The following is a 22,696-nucleotide window of genomic DNA, read 5'->3' as shown; positions in this document are numbered from 1 at the left end:
TACATGGTCTAGAAAACATTGAGTTGTTTCATTGTAGTCACATTTGTTTTAGTGTTGTCCTTCAGCGTTTTGCATCTTTTTTACACATGAAAATTTTGCTGCGACTTTGCAAACTGTGTAGGATTAGGACATTGATAATAATGTCCTTCATTAGAGGTTACACCGTTTGTAGGTTGTAATAGAGCAGTTGGTAACTTGGTTACACCTGCTGCTGATGAGTAAAATCGTAGATTCCTGTGCTGAAAAGAGCACCATTTTAAGTTAGGATAATCTACGTCTAGTTTTACTTGATTCAAGACATAAATTAATTTATGAAACACCATCCTAAGAGATGTCACTTTTGACTGATTCACCAATCCAGTAAGAAAGTGACTTTTCCAGTGCCTATGAAAGCATAAACAGTGTGTTTTGTTTTGATAAATAATAAAGATTGCTTTCCATTTTGCATAACGTTCGAAGTTTTTATACGAGGTCTGTTAAAAAAATACGCGGACTGTTTGAATTGCGCGGCTCCAGTTGGTTCCAGGGGAATCCGCTTGGTGTCGCTAGGTTCGCACAGATCAGCTGATTACGACGCCATTTCCCGATTGCAGATATCTTCATTTGTGTATTAGCTACGCGGTTTTAAGTGAAGTGCGATTTTTTCGTTTGGCGGATTTCAGAATGAATGACCTGAAGGAGCAACGACTCGCTGTGAAATTTTGTGTTAAACTTGGAAACTCTGCGACTAAAACTTTTGCTATGCTTAACACGGCTTACGGTGATGTTGCTATGAAGCGTACGGCATGTTTCAAGTGGCATGAACGTTTTAAGGATGGTCGACAGTCCATTGAAGATGATGAGCGTCCTGGACGTCCTTTCACGTCAACTGACGACCCACACGTCGACAAAATCAACATCCTGGTGCGGACAAATCGACGTCTGACTGTCAGGGAGCTTGCTGAAGAGTTTGGGATATCAGTTGGATCTTGTTACGAGATTTTGACCGAAAAATTGAAGATGCACCGCGTTGCTGCGAAATGTGTGCCTCAGAACTCGTGAGTTTTTGGCCAAACACTCGATCACTGTTCTTTCCCACCCCCCTACTCACCTGACCTTGCTTCTTGAGGTATTTTCTTGTTCCCCAAACTCAAAAGACCTTTGAAAGGAAGAAGATTTGAGACGATTCCCGAGATTAAGGCAAATGCGACGAAGGAGCTGGAGGACATTACTAAAGAAGCGTACCAGGACTGTTTCAACAAGTGGAAACACCGTTGGGATAAGTGTGTGCGTTGGGGAGGAGAGTACTTTGAAGGGGTCCCAGACCTGTAACTTCTAAATAAAGTACATTTTGTTTTATGACGTCAGTCCGCGTATTTTTTAACAGCCCTCGTACATTTTATTTCTTAGCTTAGAACTCAGTTATTTAACTGTCTATATTCAGGTGTAATTCACACTTTTCACCATGGATCTTCCCATAAGAAAACGCAGCTGTTTAATACTCGTGTAGAAATAAGCCTCACCTGAAAATTAATCACTTTGTTATTATAATGAAGGTAAATTTACTGTTATTCCTTATACATCTACTACATTGGACTGTGCATATGTGCGTTTACGGTATGGATGATTTCATGTTATGTGATGTCTTTACCCGTGATTGCTTTATGTTTATGACATCATTGAGTGGGGATCATCTTTACTCAATGAGTTACGTCTACAGATTTTACCTTACTTATTATTGTTAAGTATTATAATTTATCTCGGACGAGTCTCCGACTAATTACTTTATGCACAGTAAGTATTGAGATTTCAAATTGTCTGAAATTTTAAGTTTAATTTAGAAGTTAATTGAATGTTAATCTACATCATATCTATCATATTTGCCAACAAGATTAGCACACAGAATTTTCTTTCGCAACACAAATATATTTTAATATAAAAAAACAACAAAATACAATATAATTTATAATAACAATTACAAATAAACATTTATAAATAAATATTTTACAAACTCACAAATAGTATTCATTCTTCTATCTGATCTGGAACTGAATATTTTATTAACGGTCTAGGTCCACGACGAATAAGCTACTCTTATATGTTGATACACTGACATACTTCACTGGACGAGAATGCCAGCTAGTTTTATTTTTCACACGTGAGTTTTTCCCGACGACCAAATCTAATGTCCTCGTAGAAATACTAACTTCCGAAATTAATTTACTAAAGTTTGCGATGTTCCAAATCTATAAACGTTCTTGGTCAAATTTCTGTAGATTTCTGATTAATACGCATTTATCACAATCATAACTTTCGAGGCTTATAGTATACTGACTGTACTGACCAACAATATTCAATTACAGTGTCTCGGCGAGTCAGTTTATAAATTTTAAAGCGACATTTTCGAAAGCTCAACAACTGTCGAGAATTTTTTACAAATTTAGAGAACAGGCGCAACTTGCTAAATACATACCTGTTACCTGTATTAAACTGAAAAAGACGTTGATATTAAAATAAATGCATAACAGTAAATCTATTACAATATGTTTTTCAAAAACACGTGGAGTGAACAACTGGCACTAGTTGATTGATATAGAAGTGCTGTAGTCATTCATTGGTGGCGTCATGTAATACAATTTATACATTGATTCTTATATGAGATGATAATACAAGTGTGAGTCAATATGATTTCAGTACATATTAAATCAGAACATTAAATGAAAAATACGGTGGACATTTTGTTTTCACTAATGTTGATAAAGAAACATGTTCTAGTTTCGGTAACTGAGATAATCACCGTGTTGTAGCTATATTTTGATGTTTTAATTTAGATGTGTGATAGAGGGAGCTCATATTTATGAAAACTTCAAGAATCTAATTATTTCACTCAGTATCTAGAGTCAAGGGTAAGTTGTTAATAACTACAAATAATGAAAGGGGTTAATGGTAATAAATAAGAAGCTGTTAGTGAAAAAGTGACCAATTAGCAAGGAAATCCTATTTTTATAAATTAGGCATAGTTTATATGCATTAACTCAGGACTAACTTCATTAGTCCAGGAATTTTTGTTGCAAGTTTGGCCGTGAACTTAGATCTGCAACTTGTGTCAACTTGCAGAAAAAAAAAAAAAGTTGTATTAAAAATAAACTAATCTGTTATCGTTAAATCAAAAGGTCTTGGCGTTATTTTTCTTAATTAATCCAAAACAACTCGTTCAGCGATGAAACATCATCACAACATTTGTGTCAGAAGTCGGCTTATTTGGGTTAAAATAGAATAAAACTTTGACTAAACTTGAAACTTGAAGATAGGAACTTGGATAAGGAGTGAAATCAAACATCTACTAAAAATGAGAAAATTGTAGAGAGAAAGCAAAATTAGACAAAAATTGAAAATAAAATAAAGAAAAATGGCGTGGAATATCAAAAGAAAATAAACAATTTTAAGAACTTATGTGTGAAAACACTAAATTTGCCACAACCAAAGCATGGTTCATCAGGCCAGCTGGAATATGACAGAAAGACTAGTGGTGTCAGTGGTATTTATAATATTAACTTTTTCGAACAAGGACTGTTATGATGTGAGATAAATTAAGAAATCGATTGTAATTGTTATCAAATTTACTTAAGTCATTTGCTAATAAAATTTTGTAGATAAAGTGTGATAACATAGTAGTAGTTATTTGTTTTATTTTTAACCCTAATTATTTATGTTTTATTAAAGAAAGACAATTTAAAAACATACAGAAGTTTAAAAGAAAACCAAAAGCATTTATAAAAAATTAAAATATAATCAAGGATTCATAGACGGGAATTTACGAAAGAAGATAAAAGAAAGAAACATTATATTTAAAATAAAATTAAAACAAAACAAATCTAATTGAAAATCAAATCAATGAAGCTGCTGTGGATGTACAATAGGATTACATTAAGTTTCAAAAAGTGCAGAGAGTTGTCATTGTTGTTAAGGCCCCTTCATGGCCAGGTGGGTTAAGGCGTTTGACTTGTAATCTGAGGATCATGTGTTCGAATCCCCGTCGCACCAAACATGCTCGCCCTTTCAACCGTGGGGGTGTTATAATGTGATGGTCAATCCCACTATTCGTTGGTAAAAGAGCAGCCCAAGAGTTGGCGGGGGTGTTGATGACTAGCTACCTTTCCTCTAGCCTTACACTGTAAAATTAGGGGACGGCTAGCGCAGATAACCCTCGTGTAGCTTTGCGCGAAATTCAGAAACAAAAAAACAAACTGTTGTTCAGAATGGGTGTAATGACAAAACTTAATAAGTAGATATAGACAACAACGAAGTACGAAAAGACTGTAATAAAAGATTTGAAGAAATGCCTGAAAAATAAATGACAAAAATCAGCTGGAAAATGAATTGATAAGAGCAAAGACCAGAATAGCTATACGTATTTCTGTGTCTGCCAAGAAATTCTACCTAAAATATTATTCAGTATAAAATATGGAATAAGTAAAAGTTTCGTATTTGCATTCACTGAACTCTTCGTAATTGGAAAAATAAAATATGATTTTTCAAATTGAAAACATAAGAAGATATTTTATTAGTGCACAAAATGTGTACACAATATCACTGTGTTCAAAAAACAAAACCAACAAAACATGAATTTCGCACAAAAACAAAACTCAATGAATATTCACTGCAAATCAATGTGACCTTTGCTGTTGCCTTTCAGAGACAAGTTCAGAAATTGCGGCTTCACCTTGGCAAGTGCCACTCTCATATCATTTTCGTAACAAAGTCTGTTTCTTTTCTTCGTCTTATGTCTACCATCCTCGAAAAGGATTGCTCACAAAGATACGTTATAACAAACGGTATGAGTATCTCAAGGGCTTTCTTAGCAATAAGAGAGTACGCTACGATTTGGTGACACCGAAACGTTGAGAACGTTGTTGTTCTGAAAAGTTGCTGTTGAACCTGGCTCTGCTGAAGTTCAATGATTTCGTCGAGGTATTCATCATTGACATCTGCTGTCGCAACACTAAACGTGAATGGTTGTCTCACCCATGCAGGATATAACTCTCTGGTGGGGAAGTATCCGTCAAGAGACTTTGCGAGCTCATCTATTGCATGACAATTGCTTGCTTCAGTTTCCTGGGTACAGAAATGTCTCCAATTTCAGATACATCTTCGATCTTACTTACACAGTCGTCCAGCAGGGGAAGTTTGCAAAGTTATCATTCTCTGTTTGTCGTTTCCATAACGATAGCTCTTTTTGAAAAGTCTTCAGGTTTTCTTCCGTTTCGATGATGTTAACTCCACTGCCCTGCATCTGTTGATTGAGATGATTGAGAGCATTAAAGATATCGGCCATGTACGCCAAAATGAGAATGAACTCAGATTTTTCGAAGTAATCAGCATGACAATGTTGGTGCTCTCGCAAAAACAGGGTTAATTCCATACGCATGGCAAAAACACGATTCAGCACCTTTAACCGGGATAACCACCGAACGTTAGAATGGTACAGAAGTACCTCGAATTCAGAGCCCATTTCATTACACAGCTTTTTAAAGATGCAGTGCTTCAGAGCACTATTTTTCACAAATTTCACACATTCCACTACAATGTTTAATACTTCTGCCAGTTTTAGAGGCAAGATTTTTGTTGCCAACACATGCCTGTGCAGAACACAGTGCGTTACAATGATGTGTAGTGCATCGGTTTTCACCAGCTCACCAAAACCAGAGTTTCGTCCCAGCATGACTAGAGCTCCGTCCGAACAAACTGCAGAAACCATATCCCACGAAAGATCGTTGTCTCTGAAGAAGTCATCCACAAGTTTTTTAACGTCGGCTGCCTTAGTTGCTGTTGTAAGAGGCTTACGAAATAAAAAATCTTCTTTTATCTCGTCGTTCTTCACATAGCACACGAATACAACAAGCTGGCTTAGATTGGAAACGTCGGTGGTAAACAAGGCTGAGTCTTGCTGGGCTTGAAATCAGACCTGCAACTACTTGAGCCAAGATGTCATTGCTCATGTCGTCTATTCTGCTGCTGATGGTGTCATTTGAAAGAGAAATTTGGGATAACTTATTTTTAGCAGCTTTTCCCAGCATGATATTCGCCATCTTCAATGCAGTTGGTTTTACGAATGCTTCACCAATGGTGTGTGGTTTACCCTGCTTTGCGATCAAGTACGCAACTTTGTACGATGCTGTGAGGATCGGTTTGTCGATGGGTACAAAGCCGAGAACAGGCAAAGCAGCCTTTTCATCGAAGCTGACTCTCTTTACCCTGAATTAAGTAAACGTTGTGTTCTTGTATTTCCCATCTCCATGCAGCTTTATGGAGTGTTCTCTTAGTTTTGCCAGTGCTACACTAGAATTGCTCAACTTGGCATTGCAAATCATGCATTGAGGACGCTGACTCCCATCATGTTCTGTTATACACGTGAATCCATATTGTACGTATTCATCCGACCACTTTCTGTTTTTGCTCGACATAGTTAGTATGAAGAAATTGAAAGATTAGGAAAAAAATCACAAATGACGCACGATTACTACAATCACAAGTCGACTACTAAGCTCACAAAGTTCCCTGCAGCACAGATATTAAGGCCAAGTGATGTGACGTGAACAGCCGCAGCCAATGATGGCTAAGTGGAGCATGACGTCACGAATCATACGAGTGGGGTGAATGGAACGGACACACACACAGTATGTGTGTCTTGACCTCCATCGAACTCCTGGGGTTTCATTGAACCCAGGCTAAGAACCACTGATCTAGTGCATTTTCGTAAACAAATATTATTAATTGTCACTTTCAAAAATTCTCTTCAAGTTTCGAGAATAGGCGGAACTTGCGCAATACACAGTCAAGAATACAGGTCACATCCAAAAAATAAAAATATACAGAAATAAGCGTAGGCAATAAAATGAATGTTCAACAGTAAATCTGTTACACTACTACAAACTTCAAGTTACGTTTAGTTAATGAAATAATTTGATATGCATCAACCAAATTTCTGAAACAAATTTACTTGTAAACAACATATCTATGTAAATACATTATGTTCTGAATGATAAAGTGATCATTATGACTTTACGTCCCATGAGTAAGTCTCAAAATCTAACATTGTATTCTTAACCTGATTTATCTGATGTTTAGTAAAGAATAATACCAAGACCATTCCATGTAATTGTGATCAATAAGTGTATTTCTTACGCAAAGTTTCTACAGGTTATATTCACAGTTACACAAGTTATAAATCTAAGTTTACAAACAACCTAGCAACAGAAATTCCGAGAATAATGATAAATACACCTAACTTATAAATAAAAAACGTACAAATATTTCTCGCTAATGGATTGATTAACTGTATAGACGCGAGAACTCTTACCCAGTAACTTTTCTGACATCAAATTGAATCATTTACTCATTACCCAATAAGTTATCATTCATAACTCATTACTTTCATTAACTGATTATTCGGTGTTTTTTTAAAGTACACTTGTCTCTAGATACTACCTGAAATCACTAAATTCTTAATGTCATCTAATGAAAACCTCATTCTATCAAACATATGTATTAAGATACATCTTACAACACTATTCTCTCCTTGATTGTGAAATCCAATATACAATTCCAAAGCAAAAAAATGAAAAGACTATGATAAAAATTTCAATATCCAAGTCATTTTGGTGGATTCTTTTTCTGGGGGTTATTGTGTATAGATTAAATGGCTACTTATTCCTTGTTTGTTTTCTCTTGCGAATTATTCCTGAATGGTTGGTCGAGCTAATCCATTGATGCCTTTATTCTTGTTGATTATCTGGAAATGTTGTCGACAAGAACACAGAGTTACTAAACAGGTTGACTTTCCGCTTATAAATTATTCTCTGAAGTTATGTATTCAACCATTGTCTCACTGATGTATTTTTAAATATGATCATGGTGGTTGACTTCCGGCTTAAATTGTCCATCCCTCTTTATCCTGTGAAAAACCTAAGTCCTTCTATTTTCTAGTAAGTAGATATTAGTTTTCCTAATTAGTCCTGATATAAGTAGTTTACTTCTTAGTGGTACAATAATTACTCTAATTTCTATCACTAGAAGTTTAATTTTTGATACCTTAAATGTCATGTAGTGCACGGAAACTTCCTGTCCATAGACATTCTGGCCTAACCTCTCATCCATGCCTCCACGTGAAAGTGGTTTCCAATATACGCTCTTTCTCGATGTCAATAACCAATACATCATGAGCAAAAGAGGAATTTCTTATAATAGGGGTAACTTTAATCTTTTCTCTTGCTGGAACTTTACACACATTTTTTTTCTTTACGTGAATCTATCTTCTATCTTCGTCATTGGAAGTAATTTCTCACCTTTCATTACCAATTCAGGATATTAAAGGATGATATCTTACGTTGTTTATCTGATATTTGAATGGTTTCACGTTCCAATGCCAATTGCAGAGTTTCTTTAAAGATGTGTATCTACTCTACTTCAAGCTAATTTTCATTTCATCTTCTTTAATGGCACTTATAAATTGGTTACGTGCCAATAAATCTATCATTTCTCGTAGAACAACTGAGAAAGATAATTTAGCAAGTCTTTCTAAGTATTCTACATATTTGGTTATAGTGTGTTCTTTCCTTCATATCATGTTTTATAACTCTATTTTGCTATTTCCTTCATCAATTTAAACTGGCTGAATAAGGCAACTACAAAAGATATCTTAAAGTCGTTAAAGGTGGTTCTTTTAAAGTAAATTAATTCGAATTGAGATTATTATGCCTACCATAGTACCTCTCCATTATGGTCCGTTGATGTCTTGACTGGGTGATGCTGTTGAGCTGGCCACCTAAATTCTGGAACTATATTTAATGGAGAAGTAACCGGAAAAGTCCAGAAAGGCCAGGCAGTTGCAGATAGTACAGGTGGTGATAACTTTATTCTGTACTGACTTAAATCTTTTCTTTCTTCTCTTATTGTCTTTCTTTCGGGTATATTGTGATTGCTAAGTTTACTTTTCTGATTCGTGCACTCAATTTCTTACTATTTCCTTCATCCATCTACTATGATTTTGGACCAAATTCGATACTGATAACTTCTAGTCCTACTTGGTTTTCAAGGCGGCTTTTTCTTGGCTATATTCATTAATATGATATTGCAATGACTCCCATTTCACCTCAAGGAATGTCAAGTGCAAAAGGAGTGGGAAATTTAAGTACGCCAGCCTACTTCCCTTTTTTTTCTACTCTTATAGGAGTTCAAGTATTAGCTAGAATACAGTCGATACTTTGCAAAACCTCCTCCAGCCATCTTCCACTCATATTTCAGTCAGCACCTATCCAAATAATAAGGCACTGATATGATCATTAACTTTTAAAGTAAAAGAAAAAGAAATTTCATTGAAAGTAAGTTAATGTTCATTTAATATGAATGTAATATTTTGTAACGCAGAAATGTGATTATTAAAGATTGGTTTTCCATTTTGGTAAAAGTTAGTAACGATTTTTCGAATAACACCAATGTACCTATAAGTCTGAAACACAGATTCAGGTTGTGTCAATATCTAAGATTTTTTTTAGTTATTGACAGGAGTATGTTCCAGGGCAACAACCATTTTGTATGTTGATTTGACGACAATAATTTGTAAGCCAAACGAGAATTTGGTGTGGTTGATTATTTGTGACGACAAAGAGTAAGTGATTGTTTTTGCGTTAAATATGCAACATCAGTTACTATACTGTAAATGAAATTATCGGAGTTTATTACTAAATAAGCACTAATTTTATTGTAATTTAGGCAGGTATGAAATAAGGCCTAACGTTTGCGTGGGATACATTTTGAGTTTTGTTAACTCGTAAAGTATAAGTGAAGTCTTAAGCTCTAGTTTAAGTGAAGATTTAATCTTTTCACATGTCGATTTGTAATAACTGTAACCTTGTTACTTTAAGGTAACCTTTATGATTTTAAGAGTAGTATTATTAACTTTCATTTTTCAAAAGTCTGTAGATATTTCAAAAATTAAAAAGGTACAGTATATAATAATCATATAGTACTGCATGTGTAACACCAACAATGATACTGTAATTTGTATGATTAGAATAATTTTATGCTGTTAGTGAAATTATAGTTTAGTTTAACGTGCTAAGCCTTATTAAATTAACACGGTATATTTTATTTAACTTTCATGTAAACTGAAACAAAATAACATAAATTTAATTCTAGTGATTGTATTTTTTGTGTTGATTTTAATGTATAATATTAATAAAAAGTAGCAATTTTTTACTTAACCATATTTAGATAAAATTACAAATAGTTAATAAAACTTGAAATGTATGAAACCAACTTAATTTTCATGCATAACTAAATATGATTAGATTCCTATTAGTTATGATTGCATATTCCAAAGGTAAAACTTTTACATATGTAAACTGTAGACTTTATTTTGAGATTTAATAGTGTATCTATAACCATTCAATATTTGCACAACACTTGTGAGTAAAATTAATAATTCATTTAGAAATGTTTTATGTGAATCATTATTTTTGAATTTATGATATCTTAGTGTAACTGGAGAACCATTCAACAAAAGTAGTATAAATTTAACATACTAAGTGAGCACAGATAACCTTCTTGTAGCTTTGCACAAAATTCAAAAACTGAGGGTTAAGTTATGAAGCTGCATTTTGGCACTTAATTGCCATGAAAGCAAATGATGTTTATGATGTGTGCAGTATCTACATATGTTATTATTTGACAGTAGGTGTAAATCAGTATAAAGCTATAAGGCATATGAATCCCCCTACAAAAAATAAAGTAAAAGATGTAATGGTCATACAACAGTAGTGAAGTTTTGTAGAAAACTGATATAATTACCTTGTCTTTTAGTAGGTGCCACTTGGTGGAAAGGTTTCAATTTGCTTGTATTTGATTGATATTTTAAAAAATCATTTTGCTCCTTAGGGAATTGTATGTTTGTTAGATTTATCGTTGCACATAGTAAATATATGTATAATGTTTTCTGCCCTGTTTCAAGAAAGTATTAGGGTATTTGATCTCAGACAGAAAAAGTGTTTTGTTTTAGAGCAATAACTTGTTATTGTTTTGTGCCCTTCAGGTTTGGTATTTCTGCTTTTAGACTCCTACCAAAACAAGTTATTCTATTACTTCAAAAGTTGAAAGTGTGTATAAGTTTAGCCATTTTTGTTTTAAAGTTTTATTTTGGTATAAGTTGTAATGGTACTGCCACCTTAGTATCTAAGTGACTGAAATATGTCCAACAGGTTTCCAGGTCAAATATGGTTTGGAATCAAAGCAGGTATAGGCGAGGGAGAGGATGGAGAAGACTGAGAGGAAGGGGAGGAAGTCAGAGGGGAAGGTATAGGTATGCTGCCCGTAACAGAATGCCCATAAGGAGACCTCGTTCACCTTCACCATCAGAAGATGTTTTTATTATTCTATCAGATATAGAAAACATGGATGATGGCAGTGAGCAGGAAGACACAAAGTTATCATTCACTTACACAGATAAACATCCCAATGAAAATGAATCACGTGTTTATGCTTCAAAAGATAATGATAAAGAGAGTACTCATACAAAGGAAACAAAAGTGAATAGTACAAAAACTTTTAACAGTAGTTCACAGTCAGTTTTAAGTGCAAAAGATGCAGAACATACAAGTGTCGAAGAAGTCATGGCTGTAAGATTGGGTGAAACAGCAAACACAACTATTGATATAGATACTTCTGAAGTACAGCCAACTAGCAGTAGATTGTCATCGCAGTCAGCAGTGTGTGCTGGAGATAGAAAATCAGATGAAACAGATGAAAGCTTTAGTAAAGTAATGAAAGAAAAAAACTTGGGTGTAGTACTTCAAATGCCAAAGGATAAAAGCACTGAAGATACTAAAAACAGAATTAGTGCTCAAGAAGAAATAACTGCCAGTAATGTTGAACAAAGTCTTGATGATATGTGTGTACTTGAGCACATTGATTCAGACGAAGAACTGATGGAACTAGAGGACACGAACTTTGTTGAATTTATAGGGGAAACATGGCAAGTATTGGACTTTGACAATAGCACTGAAGAAATATCTGAAAAAATGGAGTTACAGCCAAAGCAGGTAATGTTTTGTTAGTTTGGTATATTCATATATATAGTGTTTGCTGATATATTCATGGTTACTGTATCAGTATGTTTTCATTTTATGTATTTTATTCTGAGAATGCTATTATAATCCTTAATAATATTTTTTCTTGTGTAAGCCCAAGTTCTTAAAGTATTTGCCTACTTTGAAATGTGCTACAAACAAATAGGATTTGAAGTCATTTTAACAACAGATGTTTACAGGTGTATTAAGTTTAGGGTACACATATCAGTGTTTTAAAGGTGAATTTTCAACAAATTTAATAATTGCCTTAGAAACTGTACTTTGGTTAGGTATAATTCTTGTGTGGTTGCCATATTTTTAAACACTTTAGTTGTTGAGTAAAAAATGAAACAAAATATGTGGGTCCTCGAAATCAAGTTCTTCTCGGTCGTTCCGCTTTTTCCATGACGTTTTACAACTATGACGTAATAGTTGCCAATCACGCTTCGTTGCACGCTGACCATTTTGTTCCTTTCAGGGCTGGTGTTTCATGAAAATCTATCGGTGCTTTTTTCGGATTACATACTTTGTGAGACTACTTTTTGTCTTTATTGCTATTTTATGTTTGTTTTATGATAGCATGGTTTACTGCATTGCTTATGGTTGTAAAAATGGTTTGGCATTGGGGAAAAGCTTCTTTTCATTTCCGTGCAAGGAGAAGGAACCGGCAAGGTGGTGACAGTGGGTGTGGATGGTCAATAGGAAGAACTGGACTCCTTCACACCATGCAAAGCTTTGTCAAGATCACTTTGAACGCTCATGTTTTGTGTCGGATCCTACTCTTTTGGATGACTTGAGATGACTAAGTAGGATCATAGTTTTGGATAAACAGTATCTTTAATTGTAGGTTAAACTCAAATATACTATTTTAGGTTTAACTGCATCTTGAAAAACACACACTCGTGACTTGTCTCCTCATCATTCAAGTCAACAAATTCATAGTATGATGTTTTCAAGACATCAATATTCAGGCAATTTACATCAAAGCCTCGAGCATGGGTAATGCACTCTTCATCTTTTTAATCGTTTGACACCTTGTTGTATGAGCGAACAAATGCACTCTCTCCTAGTTGGCATCTGCTCGCATAAACCACACCTACACCTTGCACAAACATACAGAATCTGTCATATAAATTATACATTCATGGTAAATATTAAATTAACTACTCGGACTGCTACATTTAGTTTGATTTTATAGACAGAATTGTGACGTATAATTGAAATTAATTTTGTTATGAGTCATAAATACCTGGTACAATGATTGTGGAAGGGTAGAGTATTAGTTACCATAGTCGGCAAAGTATAAACAAATAAAACCCAGTCTGTGATACCAATAATTTATAAACACCAGACAAGTTTCAAGATGCTTAAAATTGCATGTGAAATAATACAGACCATATTTGTTGTCATGACTTAGGCTTACCATTCTTCCACCAGAGGTATGATCGACTCACAACCGGCCTAGGTGCTATCAGTATACACTGGCCATGTTTATTTACATTTAACGTGCTGGCGTTGGCGGTTTGTTTGGCAACTATTATGTCACAGTGCTTTTCCTTGCAGCAAACATAAAAACTAAAACGTTCGGATTGCCGCTCGAAAAGGGCTCTTTCTGCACCAAGTTATATGTTTCATTTATTAACACGTTTTATAAAAAATGTGAACCTGCAAAATTAATCAGTATGAGTAGTTCTTTTGACTGCAAAGTTTTCTTTTTTCTGTAAAATTCACCTTTAAAACAAACACAAACACGAAATCTCTTCCGAGAATAACAGTAAAAGTTTAATACCAATATAAACAGGCAAATGAATAGCTTACACTGTCTGTAACTTTTGAACAATACCATTCAGAAGTTAATCTTAATTGTGTATAAAACTTGCTTTATTTTAATAATAGATATAAATTGGTATTTTATCACACGTACCAATGTAACATAGACATTACAAGTCTTTAATTTGTAGTTCACAGAATCTCTGAGTGGTATCTTGAAAGGTCACATAATTACGAAAAGGCCCCATTATGGACCCCAAGATAAAAACAAAATGTAGATGGTTCGCGAGTGACGACAGCAAAGCTTGAAAAACCATTGTATAGTTTATCAGTGTTTTATAACTTATTCTACATAATACAATACATCAATGATGCCATCATGTAAGCTAGGGTTTGGGGGATTGATCCCCTTCAAGATAATTGGAATGGGGCTTATTCCTCCATGGAATATCAGTGGCTGAAACACTCACCTTCTATTTCCTGATAATGTACATCACCCCCATTTTAATGAACGACAATGAACTTGCCCACTTTGTTTGTATGCTTATTAAAACTTACTATACCATGCCCATAATGCTTCTTTTTTCTAGTTATGCTTTCTCCTGTGTAGGAGATAGTTCTCCTGTGTAGGAGATAGTTCTCCTGATCTTTGAATATTGGTGTAATTTCAGTATATAAGTATACTGGTTTTTGGTTAAATGTGAATTATATTTATAGCTACTTGTGCATGTATGAATGTTAGAATATCTGAATTAGTTGAAAAAGTAGGGTAACTTATGATTTTCATTTTTTAACACAAACTGCTTTTCTTGTCTAGATTCATGTACTTCTGTAAAAAACTGAGTTTTGCATGCATTTAGGTGAGTCATGTTTCATTTTTGAAGTAACTAATTTAGGTGTTTTCAAAGATAAAATTGTCTGATATTTATTATAGGAGCCAATGAAAAAAGAATGGTATGAAAAGACCAAACTTTGTGGTAAGCTAGCTTTTAATATTTTATCATGTGACAAATACATATACTTTTTGAAAATTTGTAATAAATTCATTACATTGGTATCATGCTCATTTACATTTTATTATGTGATTAAATTGCACATGTTAATTGAAGTGTTAGCATTGTAAGTTGATAACCACAAGTCTTTAAAAAAAAGATTATATAATTACCAAGGTGGCAGAATTTCATTGAGACTAACTCTCCACCAAGAATTTAAACAAATTTATAGTAGTATTGTATCATTATCATATAAGCCATTTCACAGGCTTTTAAACTAAAGTAATTCTGACAAAGAAAAACATTTTGAAAGTATGAAGGATTGTAATGCTAAAATTCAGGTTTTAATAACTGTGATGAACATTTTACAAGGAAAATTCATTGAACAAACATTGCTAATTTCTAAACATGAAATTTCTACTTCTTAGCATTGTAATCCACCAGAAGTTCTGGTAGTGAGTACCTTCTGGAAGTTAGTAGGTAATGCATTGTGAATTCCCTACTCAAAAGTTTTAAATTCTGCTGTATGATTAGAGTAAGCTAAGAGTTGATGTTGGATAGTGTTGACAGACTTCATTCTAGTCCATCAGTTAAAAATTAGAAATAGTTCTGTATAAATACATGAAACAAACTTTCAGTACTGAATATATTTATGTAAGATATGCTAGTCTGTCATGCCTAAAAATGCACAATGTTAAAACCAGGTTAGTATGAGTTTAGTTTTGAATGGTTAATGAAGTTGAGATACTTTTCATCAGTTGACATTTATTTTCATTGTTGTTCAGTCATGAAAGTAAATTTCACATGTACAATGTATTTATTCAGGGCTAGCTGTTAACACTAGCCCCTTAGTGTAGGATAAGTAAGAAAATTCATCTGGACTGGTTGCCAACATGACATGCTGTTTGGGATAATGGTTTAAAATTTATCATGTGTTATATTTTTTTACTTTTGATATTACCAAACATATGATTTATTCTATTTAAACAAGTGATTATTGGTTTTTATTTGCAAATTTATATTTTCACTTTTTTTTTAAAGTTTTATAAGCTAAAAAGTGTGTAAATATTTTAAGTTGGGTTTTAAGATGTGTGATCATATTGAAAACTTAATAATTGTAAATAATTCAATTAGAATTTTGTTCAGTTTTACTTTGTCTTCTGAGACAATAATAACTATGACTGGGATTCATTTTTAGTTTCAAAGGTCTTGTTGATTATATTGTAAATTTAAGTTATATCATCTGTAACATGTACCAAAGAGTTACTTATAGTAAGGATTAATGGTTGTGTTTTAGTTAGTAACTGGAAATGTGTTGTAATTTAAATGACTTCCATGAAAATAATAGTTTTGGAGTTTACAGTATTTGCAAAGTAATTCTTGAAAGTAAACTTGTAATAACAAGAACAGTTCATGTTTAAGTGTGCATATTGTTTTGTTAGCAAATACTTCTGTGATTAACCATGAACTAAAGACATGTTATATTCACAGGTTCTTGGGTTAAAAGTCATGCTTGTTTTTATTTATTCACATTACTTAACTGGCATTTCTAGGTTTATTTTGTGGATTTTCTCATGTTGAAAACATTTTGAGAAAGAATAAAGCAGCTTTAGTTGGTGAGTACTCAGTTTTAATTTATAAAAAGAAGTTAAGTAAATGCATTTATGTTTTGCTTTATTGTTTGTTTAGAATATAATTATAAAATAATTCCTTTGCTATGTTTGAAACAACTGAAATACTGCAGTACATATTACGAACCTTTCTCTTACCATAATACATTTGGAATATATTTTACAAATGCACATATTGTTCCTGTGACAAGGGTTAGACTACAGCATAAGATAACTATTTGTTTTAACATTTACACATTAGTTAAATTAGTTGCAAGATGAGTAAGGATAATTTTATACAAGATTGAAACTAGGTCAGCTAGTATTTAGTTAATGTGAATATGCTTTAATATATATACATTTTTATTCTTCCTACATTATTTCTTTTTCCCTGTTTTACTTGTGTATAACTTTACACACACACACACGAGTGCATATAGACAAATTAGACTTTTAGGGATAACTCATCTTTAAAAAACTGTGTTAGAAATTCATGGCTTTAACAAGTGGATTTATGCAGTAATTCTCAATTATACACATCCATTTTTACTTTTGAGCTTTGTTCATGATTTGACAAAACTCCCATGTATATGTTTTTGACCCTTGTTGAATATAACCTGAGAAGGAAAATTGTGAAGAGCCCTAAAGGTGGAGGGTTAAGGAGGTTATGAGACTCTCATATGTCACTGAATTTATTTATTTGGAAATCATGATTAACATATAAGGAATTCTTCAAAATAATAACCTAAATTAGGAAATGTTTTATGTGAGATTTACCTTTCAGATTATGTGATTTTGGAGGCATGAACATGTAACTTTAAAAGATCATAAAACATAGGTTACTACATTTAGATTTTTGGAAGAGTTTTATTGGAGCTGTATACACATTTAATTGTAGTAGGTTTAGGATAGTGAAATCCAGGAGCATTTAGAAATTGAAAAATGTATCCTCATTCTAATCATGGCATAAACAATGTAGTAGAAAAACATTGGAAGTAGGGGAGGAGTTTATTTGTTAGTTCAAAGATGTAGTAGGAAAACATTATTGGAAGTGGTGAGATTAGGTTTATTGGCTCAAAAGATGTAGTAGGAAACATTGTTAGATTTGTTGGCTCTAATGACTTTCAGACAGTTGCTACAAAGGAGTCTAAAAAAATTGCTATAAAAACCTGCCTAAACCTAAGATTAGATCACATTCTTCTTGAGGATTGGTGACCTTACTCAATCTAAACAAACTAAAAAGTTTATAGTGTATGTGTATGTTGTATATCCATTGTAAAAAAATTACACTTGCTGGGAATATGTCACTTGGTCAGGTTACCCTAAGGGAGAAGTTATACCATTAAATTCAATACTGTAGAGAAAATAAAAGTGTAGTAATTGTTTCATAACTTTTTAAATATTTCAGAGTGGAAGTTTAATAAAAATTATATAACCTTGTATGTAAACGTTAAAAATCGCAAATTTTCAGTTTATTTCAGTATGTTTGAAACAAAACATGGGTGCTCATGAATTTTCTGAATTTTTTTTCTGAAATTAATATAGGATTAGTAGCCCTCTAATTTTGAACAATAGTGCAACCAGTTAGGACCTTGTAATGTCATTGATAATGCAGTTTTACCCAATCAATATTTAAATGCTTCTGTTGTCATGGTATTATGTAAATTGCATAAATTTTATCTGAGATATAAACTACCGATGTAAATACATCATGAAGCTAATTTATTTTCTATTATTTTCAACTGTATAAGCCAGCTTGTCTTCCAGTTTAGTGAGATCTTATCTTGATAATTTGCTGTAAGAAGAAATAATGTTTGTGAACAGTTTCTGCCATTGTTGTACTTAAGATTTTTTTTTAAGCAGTTGTTTTTCATAACTTTATACTCACTTTTAAACTATGTGTAAATAAAACAAAGACAAAATTGACAACTTTATAACATAACTATTGAAAGAATAACAAAAATATACTTACAGCAAGACAAAAGGTTGATTGAAATTTACAATAAAGACAAACATTCTTTTTAGTTTTTTCTTTTAAAACACTTTAATCAAAAACCTTTTTGAATTTTGTAACCTGAGATTTCTTGACAATATTCCATAAAAATAAGATATTTTACAGAAACTACATAATATGTTGAAAGTTAATATCAAATTCAAAGAATTTCATTCAGTAGTTTTTGGCTTCTGCAATACAGTAAAACAAACCAGACAATTCTTTGGTTGACTTTTTTTTTTAGGGGTGTGGCATTGTTTCAGAAATCAGCACATGGTTAAATATTTTATTATTAATCATTTTCCCAAATAGCTGACAGAATCTTAGTAATAAATACAATGAATGGGCATGTTGAAGAAAAGTGGAATCTTTTAATTCCTAAGTCTGTAGCTCACATTAATCATTGTAGAGAAATGAAAATACCCTCAACTTGTGTATATTACAGCCATAAATTTATCAGTTTCTACAGTTTCTTTCACTTCTTAAAAATCATTGGTATGAAACTTCTATTAATGCTGATATAATAATAAACATTTACATACTTGTAAGTATTTGATGTTTATTAATTTGCCTATAGCTGTTATTGTATTTCATAGGTCTAGAATACATTATTGAAGTATGGAAGCTTCGGTGGAGGAAATTCTGTTATTTTGAGTGTGTACTATGCAACAGACTCTTAAATCAGAAAACAATGATTGAACATGTCACAAGCCGAGCTCATAGGATTTCATATCTGGTAAGTGCAAGAAAAACATATTTATTCCCAGTATTTGCCATTTATAATTTTATTTCTAACTTAGATAGATTTAGCTGACACATAAACTTTGAGAGCTTTTACCATGATAATTGGTATATCACATTCCTGGTTTGCCGACTCGTACTATTAGAAACCAGGTTTCAATGCCTGTGGTGAGCAGAGCACAGGTAGCACTTTGTATAGCTTTGTGCTTAACAGCAAACAACAATAACCGACTGTTTGAAATGGCATAATTGGGATAATTTTTTTTGTCAAAACTATATTTGAAGATGATAGAAATTTGTTTTTGATGATGAAAATTTACAAACCTCAACATGAGAGAGTAAAGAAATACATCTAATGTGGTTATATTTCTTCTCTCTAATACATTCAACAGTTTTAATTTAAGCCTTGTTTGGCACACAAGACTGAATCGTGATGCTTAAGGATATCAGTTCATGGTTCTATGTGTATTATCGTTGACCCAGTCAATGACCATCTGGTAATATGTTGAGGGTACTTACTTTTTAGCCATTACAGCACCAAATTATAATCACTTAATGTTCTTTTTCTATGGCTGTGGATTTGGAATTTTATTATTTGTTTTTAAAGTGGCTTGCTGTTGTTGGTCACTGCAATCCTTTTTATATTGAGCATGCTATTCACTTATTTGTGGATTTTGTAATGTTTTTTTTCTGCATAGCATAAAGCATAATTCTTTTCCATCTATCGTATCAAAATTTTTGTATTTTCATATTTGACAGAGAAGCTATTTTATTTTCTTTATGAATGATTTTGTTTTGCCTCAGGATTTTCTTTATTTTTGAAGACTTAATATTTTGATAATTTTCCTGTTTTCTTGGTACTGATAAAAAAACCTTTTTATCACCTCCAGAGTCAGTAAATACCTTAAAATGTAGGTGATGAAATGAGTTTTGCACACTATAGGGTTTTATTTGTTATACTGCAAGCACTTTCTAATATGCATATATGTTAGGCTATTGAAGCTGTTTGGGGCTCAATGTATTTTTTTTTGTGACTCAGCCTATTATGGGCCCACCATGGCCAGTTGAATTAAGGCATTCGACTCATAATCTGAGGGTTGTGGGTTTGAATTCCCATCTCACCAAACATACTCGCCCTTTCAGCCATGGGAGCATTATAATGGTAATAGAGTAGCCCAAAAGCTGGCAGTGGGTGGTGATGCCTTCCCTCTTGTCTTGCACTGCTAAATTAGGGATGGCTAGTGCCGATAGCCCTTAAGTAGATTTGTGTGAAATAAAAAACAAACAAACAACCTATTATGTGTACAATTATATTTTCACATTTTGGACATGCAACTGTTACGTTTTTATGTGGGTGTTATTTAAGTTGATCCAAGTAGAAAGCATGTTTTGTGCTACATCTTGAATTTTAATTTTTAACGTGATTTTTTTTCTCCTAAAATTGACTCAAAATGTTTACAGTGGATATAGTGCTTTGAATATAGAAGATTATACTTTGACTTGACACGTTACTTAGATAGATTAGTTAATATAAAGGTATCAATGTGAAAAACTGAGTGAATTCAAACACACGTAGATGTGGGTTAGGTCAAAGTGTACATAAAGTGTGCACAGAGTTGCATTTAAAATTTAATGAAACTATGTTTCAACAGTGTATATCAATAAAGAAATAAATTATTTATAATGGAAATTTTTATGTAATTTAATTTTAAAATGGAATAATTATACAGATTCTCATTTTTTACTTCTCTATGGCATGTGGCCCTCTTTATTCTTCTTTTCAGTTTTTTTTTTCTTCCCTTTTATGGGTTTCAGTTTCTATCATTAAGATACACAAGCTTGTAGGTATTGATAAACCAGAATGTAAAGTGAGAACCTACTACCTTTTTTATTTGTTGAATTATAAATAAATTGATTACACCCACAACAGAAACCCCTCCAAGTTCTTCATACGTATGAAATCACTTACTTGTTCATGCCTGTTTGTCAGTGACGATGTAAATAGGCCGTTTTGTGAACTATGTGATTTTGATGGTAGTTGGTTTGTTTTCCTGGCAGTATTTCACAAGTAAATCATGATGTGTATGAACTGAAATCAGTACTTGAAAGAGTAATGGAATTGTGTTTTTTTTTACCTACTTACAAATGGAAGTAGTTTGGGGGCATCCCGTTTTAGTTCATATATATGTTTTTTGCTTTTGAAAGTTACATGGATTACATTATGTAACACAAATTTTGTTCCTGGATAGCATGTGTTATTTCTTAATTGTTTGTGTTGTAAAAGTACAGAAAATGGCCATTATTTCCTTCAAACTTTGCTTTTGTGACCTGCATAATGAAATTTAGAAATTAACCTATTTTCTATGTAAAAAACAGACAAATTTGCATATTTTCATTTACATAAGGTCTGAATAAAACAACATATGAATCAAAATTTACATGTATTTATACTAAAGTTATACAAAAATGTTTAGAAATGAGTAGTTTTTCGAGATTTGCGCTGTAATGTAAATCACTTTCACGTATCAGCCTCCAAATATAGTCTCCCATGATGGTTTCGTTATACGCTTCCAGGTCACAAAAGCAAAGTTTGAAGAGAAAAATAGTTCTCCGTTTACTTTAGGCACAAACATTTGAGAAATAACACTTTCTGTCTAGGAACAAGAAAAAGTAAAAATTTTGTTATATAGTGTTATTTTTGGGTGTGGTTAGAAGAAAGAGGACTTATCAAAGTAGGTACGCAAGTGAAAACTGGCTTAGGGCTAAGATAAGCACAAACTTTTTGTTGTTTGTGTATGTTCTTTATTTATTATTGTGTTTTCAACAAAAGTGACTATGATGTAAAAATAAAAAGAACATTGGGTTTTATACATGAAAACAATAATGAAAAACAAAATGTAAAAAAAATTTTTGAGAATTACACCTCAACAAATTTATGTAGTTAAATATTTTGTATTGTAACCTGAAACTTGATACTATATCATGTAACAGTTTCATTACATCATTCAGTTGTATCTTCCTGGCAATATGAGGTAAAACTAGCAAAATGTAGCATTTAAGAAACATATTTGTTTTATTCATAAACAAAACTAACTGGAAACTTTGGTTTACACTGAACTCTTTGCCCTTCCTGGTTGTATATTACTTATCATTGTAGTTAAACACAATTAAAGAACAGTGAAAGAAAATTCAAGTAGCTATGAAAGTTATGAGGCATAAAACTCTTAAGTAATTTTAATTGTCTATTACAGTCTGCAATCAGAAGAAAAGAACATTTTTGATTTTATTTAATATTTTTAATTTTTTTTACAGGTGATTTCAATGCAGAAAAACATCATCCCTTATAAATTTAAGAGATTCTAGAAATTATGCAAATATAATATGAAACTGTAAAATTGAAAGTTTTTTTCTCGGTGTGAAAAACCACATTTTACTCGTACCAACTCAGTAAGTACGTTGCACATTCACACACAAATTGTCAGTGAAATT

General features: G+C 32.6%; 1 protein-coding gene across 1 annotated transcript in view; it reads left to right on the top strand.

The window, feature by feature from the left end:
- Positions 1–9,511: 9,511 nt before the first annotated feature.
- The window catches only part of LOC143234278 (uncharacterized), a 35,794-nt gene continuing 22,609 nt past the window's right edge, over positions 9,512–22,696 (top strand). Inside the window, exons 1-5 of the mRNA XM_076471517.1 lie at positions 9,512–9,646; positions 11,235–12,074; positions 14,806–14,848; positions 16,417–16,479; positions 19,063–19,202. Coding sequence (XP_076327632.1) covers positions 11,250–12,074; positions 14,806–14,848; positions 16,417–16,479; positions 19,063–19,202 — 1,071 coding nt within the window. The 5' untranslated portion in view covers positions 9,512–9,646; positions 11,235–11,249. The remainder of the gene's footprint in view (positions 9,647–11,234; positions 12,075–14,805; positions 14,849–16,416; positions 16,480–19,062; positions 19,203–22,696) is intronic.

The sequence above is a fragment of the Tachypleus tridentatus genome, chromosome 12 (genome assembly GCF_004210375.1).
Source record: "Tachypleus tridentatus isolate NWPU-2018 chromosome 12, ASM421037v1, whole genome shotgun sequence".
NCBI classification, from domain to species: Eukaryota; Metazoa; Arthropoda; class Merostomata; order Xiphosura; family Limulidae; genus Tachypleus; species Tachypleus tridentatus.
This window is presented reverse-complemented; position numbering and strand designations above follow the sequence as displayed.